The 7,279-nt window shown below is 42.1% G+C and overlaps 1 protein-coding gene across 1 annotated transcript in view; it reads left to right on the forward strand.

The window, feature by feature from the left end:
- KIT (KIT proto-oncogene, receptor tyrosine kinase) overlaps positions 1 to 6,849 on the forward strand; it is a 54,868-nt gene extending 48,019 nt beyond the window's left edge. Inside the window, exons 17-21 of the mRNA XM_059817440.1 lie at positions 1,687 to 1,809; positions 4,527 to 4,638; positions 4,736 to 4,835; positions 5,445 to 5,550; positions 6,647 to 6,849. Of these exons, the coding sequence (XP_059673423.1) occupies positions 1,687 to 1,809; positions 4,527 to 4,638; positions 4,736 to 4,835; positions 5,445 to 5,550; positions 6,647 to 6,772 (567 nt within the window). The 3' untranslated portion in view covers positions 6,773 to 6,849. The remainder of the gene's footprint in view (positions 1 to 1,686; positions 1,810 to 4,526; positions 4,639 to 4,735; positions 4,836 to 5,444; positions 5,551 to 6,646) is intronic.
- Positions 6,850 to 7,279: the final 430 nt, after the last annotated feature.

A 7,279-nucleotide genomic window follows, 5' to 3' on the forward strand; every position in this document is an offset into this window, starting at 1 on the left:
TAGCCCCAGGATTCGCTATGCATCATTCCCAGTGACCGTTTTCTTTATAGGCATGCAGTTTTGCTTTGGCAGTGCAGAATTAATAGCTTTATCACAGAATTAAGTTGCACTGTGCTAACATGTTACTGTGTTTGGCCCTCTTTGGTCATTGTATACATACGTGCTCTTAACTCCAGCTAGTAATCGCAGAGTAGTGTGGACTGATGGATAAGATGCTTCAGATTGCTTCATGCCCTGGGGGGAAGGAGGGTCCACGCAGACCAGCAGCACAGAGTACCCAGCTGCTCTTTTGCAACTTGTTTGTGTATGAAGGCTCAGAGGCATAAAAGTGCCTCTGTGCAGGAGTCGGGATAGGAGCCTGTCCTGGGGGAATAATTCCCGTATTAAGCACACGGTGCCTTAATCACAGGACAGGGCTTCCTCTAATGGACAAAGTCTTTATTCAATGCAAACGGCACTGCTTCTGGAGGAACAAAGCGACAACATGCCAGATGCTTGGCTATTCCTTCACTTTACTGCTTCAGTACGGTGATTATTATATGCAAAGTGAAGAATACGTTTGTTTGGGAGGTGAAGGAGAGTCCCCTGAGACAGTAATTGTCATTAAAAATAGTTCCTTGTGTAAGCATGCAAAAGGGGCAGAGATTAAGTTGCTTATGCAACCTGCAGTTATCATTTTTGGAGTTTGATTTGCATAATTCTTGATATTTTAAGTCATTTTTGTAGGGTCTTCCTAAAGTTTTGAATTTCAAGGAAAAAAATGAAGAGAAAAATTGAACCATCTTCAGCTATTTTTTAGACAGCTGTGACCTGTGTGCTATATACCATCAGTAAAGCAGGATCTTAATAGTCTCCTTTCCAGATGGAAAAAGAGGTCATTTTGTTAGAGAAATAAATACCTCCATTCTCTAACAAATGCACGTGAGCTCCACAGTTGCATACAAAGAAAACACGACTGCCAGGAAACTCAGGCACCCTTCTGGAGCTGCAGTTACAAACACATGCACACTTCTCAAGTGATAACTGGAATATAAACTAGCTAGGTCACTGAACGCATGACTGTTCATTGAAAGGTACTGGCATGTGAAAGTTTCCAGTATTTTCCAATACTGAGGCCTGCTTATAAAACTCTCCTGGGTACTTAATAATTCAAATCTTCCAGAGGAGTATTTTTGAAACGGGATTCAGTTTCCTGGCTTGTGTGCTTTGAAGTTGTTACCATAATTTTCCCTATTTTCAGCTTTTCAGCAATTTTCCCTCAATCACAATAGTTATTTAATAAAAGGTTGAAATTATTTTAGAAACAAACCACATTTTCCCCCTTATTTGTCCTGTGCTAGGAAACAAGCCAGAGATTTTTTGATAAAAAGTCAGAGAAAAAGTGCATTAAACTTTAGCTGCAAACGTGAAACACTAGAAAATTCAAAGTGACTGCAAGTAGACTTTTCTAAAATAAATGCATAGACAAGCTTAACTATGTGGATCAATGTCATGATATTAAAGATACTACACCAGACTGTTTAATCATCTGAGTACGCTTATTAACACATGGCTTCATTATGACTTTCAGCTTACCATAAAATGCATAATGCAGTAAGTTATATAGCTAAGTAAACATGTAACCAAGCAACAGCCTGTTAAGGATATTGCAAAATAGCTTTGTTTGTTCATCTGTTTGTTGTTTAGTGCATTCATAGGGATCTGGCTGCAAGAAATATTCTTCTCACTCATGGTCGGATAACAAAAATCTGTGACTTTGGCCTGGCAAGAGATATAAGGAATGACTCAAATTATGTGGTCAAAGGAAACGTAAGTATATATGATATTTTATTCACCTGTTTTAAGTTAGGGGAGTTCCTGTTGTCTTGACTTGGAAAGAACAGTCTTTCTTTCTTAGGTGGAAATCTAGACTTCCCAATTTTGGTATATATCTGTGCTGGTCAGAAATGTTAGGTAGGGCGATTCCTGATGTAGACGTATGTGCTGATAAAACCCCTGATACATACCTTTTGTTATACTGGAAAAAAACATGCTCGTATCTGAATGTGTGTTGTAGTGGAGATGTTTTTGCTGCACCAATATAATGGCAAGTCTTTCTGTTACATCTGAACATACTAGAAGTTACAGCTCTGTGAGTAATTGCAAGTTTTGCCATTGGAATATTCTGGTATCTCAATCCTAATTACAATTACTTTGAAACTTTTTCCTCTGGTCATTGCTCTATTTGCCCATTACTGAAATAGTTTATTTTCAATATATCTAAATAATCAGGATTTTGCAGCCTGTTCTTTGTTACAAAGCATCATTCAGACAACAGAAACTGGATTCTGAAGTGTGAGTTTATGGATTATGTCCATAGTGGGAGGCAAGGACGCCTTGGTTTTCTCTGATTCCATATACAGATTTTAACCTCATATGTGTAACAAATACAGCTTCAACTTGCAGCTATAGTTTGAACCCTGTAACGGAGCTGGAACAAGACAATATGTTTTGATGAGAAAAGTTTAAAACCTCCTATGTAGAAGAGTACCAATTACACTAGTACCCACTAGACCTCTGCAGGGGTACAAAGACACTTTGAAGTGATCAGATTCCCTTGGCAGTACTCAATGTCCCCTTCAAAGTGCTAGCGCAGTAAAAAGAGCCCTACTACAAAAGAAAATCGAGCTTGTCTGTGGTTAAGCTGGAGAAGTGTGCTACCAAGTATAGGTATTTTGCATCTCAAACTGATTTGCGCTGTCTGGATTAGTGTTTTAAGTCTGCATCAGATACAAGCAGCCTTCAGAGGACACATGTTTTTTCACTTGCACCATTTTTCAAAGGAGAGAAGATCCATATTCAACAAGGCAGCCCTCCTCCCCAGCCCCACTGAGTGCTCCATGGTCAGGAGCTGGGCATTAGGGACTTGACAACACACAAACTGAAGGTTGCCATCGGGGTTTTGGGCAAGCTGACGAAGAAGGAAAATCCCACACCTGAGCACCTCTCACTGAAGTGGTTTGCCATGCTCACTTAACCTCAGTCAGTCCATGGCATCTCAGGTGTCCGAGATATGCCTGCTGCTCTGCTGTCACCCAGCAGTTCCTGATATTCGAGGTACCTCTAGCACCCCTGTTTTAGGCTGTGGGAGAGAAGGCTTTATTGGTTGTCTCCAAAAACAATGTTGGTGTCAGCCACGGGGTGCCTAGAAGTTGAGGGCAGGGAACAACGGAAGCTGAAATAATTCAGGAATGGCTGTCTTGGCAAAATACCGAGTGGCATTTAGTGTAAGAAAGCTGCTTTCAGGCTCTGGGTCAGGTCAGGAGCTGCTTGATCCTGGGAGTGGAAAGCGCAGACCAGCAGCTTAGGAGGGAAGTGAGCAGTAAGTAATTAAGTTTTACATGTCTAGGCTACCCTTTAAGTTTCTTGAGTTGCCTGAGAACAGGATTTTACGTGGCCTGAAAGGGTCAGAGGAGGATAGGCTGCAGCTGCCTGGGGAGAGAGGAAGCAGTGGCTGCAGGAGGCGTCTCGTTGCATCTGGCCTGATCTTCGAGCAGACCAGGAGCGCTGGGGCTTCGCTAGCTGTGGACGCTGCTGGGAGGCAGTGCTGCTGACAGCAGCCGGGGGCTTGGCCAAGAAGAGTGTCTGCTGTCTGTGTTGCTCAGGAAATAAACAACTCGGGTTGCCTCTTTGGTGAGCCAGCCTGTGGCAAAGGCTGCCTTTTCTCCACCTCACTTCTTTTCCTTTCCAGTTACCTCCTTTTCTGTTGTATCTCCTTTCCTTACAAGACGTCAAGGCTCCTCTCTATTGTATGGTTGAAATATGTCTTCGGACGCGTTGTTGCAAGGCCACTTGAAAGGAAGAGGTCTGGTTTCCCCACAGCAGGACGAGTGCTTGGGACAGAAGCCTGACTGGCTCCTACAGGCAAGACAAGAAAAGGGCAGAGCAGGGAGAGGAAGGTGGAAGCAAATCGAACGGCTTTCTGTGCCTTTTCCTCTGCTCCAGTTAGCATTCTCCAGGGATGTCTGTCCCCACACAAACTTAGGAAAAATGTCAATATTTATTTCTTTCATGTGAACTTCCTTTTTTTTTCTTATACACTGAGGAGCTGAAGCAGATGTCTTTTAACTGTTGCTTAAAGCCTTGAAGCATCTCGACTGTGTGAATCTCATCTGTGTGCCTGTGGTAGCCAGTCCAGGGAAGCAGACTTGCATATTTGCATAAGGAACCATGGGATGGTCATCTATATTATTTTGCTCTGACTTCCTACCATCCCTTATAAACAAGACAGAAGGAATCACACAGTATACAGAAAATCAGAGTGCAAGAAACTGCGCCAGTTTGGTAGATCCACAGAAAGATGGATCAATAACCATGCAGCACTTCGAGACTCTAAAATGCTGAGATGTCCATTTTGGTTGGATACTTCTATTTCCTGATTTAACGAGTATTTAAAACACATAAGCAGTGGAAAAGGTTAATTTTATCCTGTAAATTTTGTATGCCTTATGTCCATTGTCTTAATTTATTCCCTTTTCCCTGGAAAGGCTCGTCTTCCTGTCAAGTGGATGGCACCTGAAAGTATTTTCAATTGCGTCTACACCTTTGAGAGTGACGTCTGGTCTTACGGGATATTGCTTTGGGAGCTTTTTTCTTTAGGTAAGCTCCTTCAAGATCTGTACTTCAGGGGACTTCTGTTTCATCTTGGTTTTACTGCAAATGCAGAAATCACGATGCTCGTGTGCTCTCTCAACAGGAAGCAGTCCATATCCAGGGATGCCCGTGGACTCCAAGTTCTATAAAATGATCAAGGAGGGATACAGGATGTTCAGCCCTGAGTGTGCACCACCTGAAATGTAAGCAAGCACCCAGCACCTCTAATCACCAAACAAGGCTCATTGCACTGCCCCGTTGTCTTTTTTTGAAGTTCTTTTCGCTTTTTACATAATTCATGTAATCTAAATAGCGGAATACATGCTTGTGTTGCTACAAGCAATGAAATGCACTCCTGCCTTGTACCATCTGATCACTTTGTCATGGCATCTGCTCCCTGTCAATAAGTTATTGACAGATCACAGAACATAATTAAACATTTTTAATGCAGATAAAGCAGTCAGTGAAATGTATCACCAGCCTCTACAGCATCTGCATTTGTGCTGTACTTCCTGACAGCAAGAGAACTGGCTACTGATCTTCTTTATAAGCCACCTCTAATTCCCTGTTTTGTAAATGAATTGGCACTTAGCAAGCTGTCAAGGAAAACTGTGTCCATAGACTCCCATTAGTATTGAGTCCTTTGTTGTCATAAGCACAGGTGTTACCAGCACTATTTCTATTCTTAAAAGTCATTTAAAGAAGGTTAACTGTAAGACTGAGTCACACTTTTCTGTCAAATAATAATGGAGGCGAGATAAGAATTCTCAGGATTTCCTCAACAGCAGTACTTAATTTCAGTATCTTTGCAGGTATGACATAATGAAGAGTTGCTGGGATGCTGATCCTTTACAGAGACCCACATTTAAACAAATCGTACAGCTGATAGAGCAGCAGCTTTCTGATAATGCCCCCCGGGTAAGTTACGGATCATCAGTTTTTTGGAGTCAAAGCAGTTTCAAGCAAGACATTAGACTAGAGCTGTGAGGAGCAAAGAGCCTGGGTACTTCATTAATTTTCCAGTATTATTTATGTAGATTTGTACTGTAAGTTTGGGTGGTAGGAATGATGCCTGGGCTACCCACTCCTGCTTTGTTGTGCCATTAGACAGTAGCAGTCTAAGCCCGTGCCCAAAACAGGTACCAGCTGGAGAAGTCTCTTTGCATGGTTGATGTTTCTCATTCAAAACAGACCTGGCACAACAATTCTGGTGTTGTAAAATGCAATGGTACTGCATAAATTCATCATATCTTAAACGATGAAAAATTCATCTTTCTGGATGAAGGGGTTGAGCTTTCAGTGCTCTTCTGCTTCTTCTCACATTCTTCCCCTAGCTCTATTTGTATAACCTTGGTGACAAACTGTATTCACTGCTCTTTCGACCATTCCCTAGTAAAAGCTTTTTCTGAGAGGGTTACTGGTCAAAACAGTCCAAAGAAAAAGTGGAGGCACATCAGAGACTTGGATTTTCTCTCGCAATAACACTGGTGTTACTGGGGTTTAAAAAAGTAAGCTTAAAACCTGGTTTAAAAATAAAGCTGCCTTTTACCTTTTGGATGCCTTGTTTGGGCACCGAGTACATGGCTTCCTGACAATTTGAGAAAAGAGGAAACTGAAAGCTGCTGGTGTTCGATTGCATCCTGTAGTGTATTTTTGGCAGGTGCAGGCATTACTAAAACAAAAGCAAGAATGCGAAGGAAATGTTAGTGAGGCTTCTGGGCGAGTTTAGTAATAACGTGAGCTGCGTTTTTTCAAGCTCAGTTGAAATTTGGCATGCAGTTGGAAGCTGCAGTGTTGTTAATAACTGAGATGGAGGTTCTTGTCTCTTCAAAAGAGCAGTTAAGCCCAAGAGCTTTTGAAACTCTCTTTAGATTTGAAAAGAAACACCTGAGCTGGAACTCTTCCATGGTGGTGCGTAGTACACAGAGGGAAAAGGCTAGGAAAGGAGAGCTCTCCAAGTATGCATGAAGTGAGCGGTCTGCAGAGTATTGACACCGGTCTTTGGCTTCTGCAGGTTTATGCGAACTTCTCAACTCCACCTTCCAGTCAAGGAAACGCTCCAGATCACTCCGTGAGGATTAACTCGGTGGGTAGCAGTGCTTCATCTACTCAGCCTCTCCTGGTACGCGAAGATGTCTGAGTGGCATCTGGAAGAAGAGGAGCCCAGATGTATTAGCTGTTTGTATTGTGCAGGGGGTGAGAGAGGGACAACTTCAATCATTTCTCTTACTTTTACTCACTACTACCACTGTGTAGCTGAAACATTGTTGTAATACTGTCCTTTACCACACATTGTTACACATAAACTTAATCTGCTGAGCACGGTTACAGGCGTCATTGCGATGTTAACTAAAGCTGTATATATTTTGCTATATTGTGTGTGTTTGCAGTAGAGAGCCAGATCTGAAGAAAAAAAAAAACAACCAACAAAAGAAATCCTGAGCCAGGGTGTGGAACAAGATGACTACAGATCAAACCAAATCTGCAGTGATCCTTCTCTGGATCTGTGCCTGGAAAGCATACAGTCATTTTCTAGTTAATCTTGTTTTGCTGAATTTAAGAAATAAACGGATATGAAGCTAATGGCTTTGCAAACCCCTTTCCATGTCCAGCCAAGCCTGAGAAGCTTTCCCAGGCAGGTATTGTA

Source organism: Gavia stellata, chromosome 5 (assembly GCF_030936135.1).
Source record: "Gavia stellata isolate bGavSte3 chromosome 5, bGavSte3.hap2, whole genome shotgun sequence".
NCBI classification, from domain to species: Eukaryota; Metazoa; Chordata; class Aves; order Gaviiformes; family Gaviidae; genus Gavia; species Gavia stellata.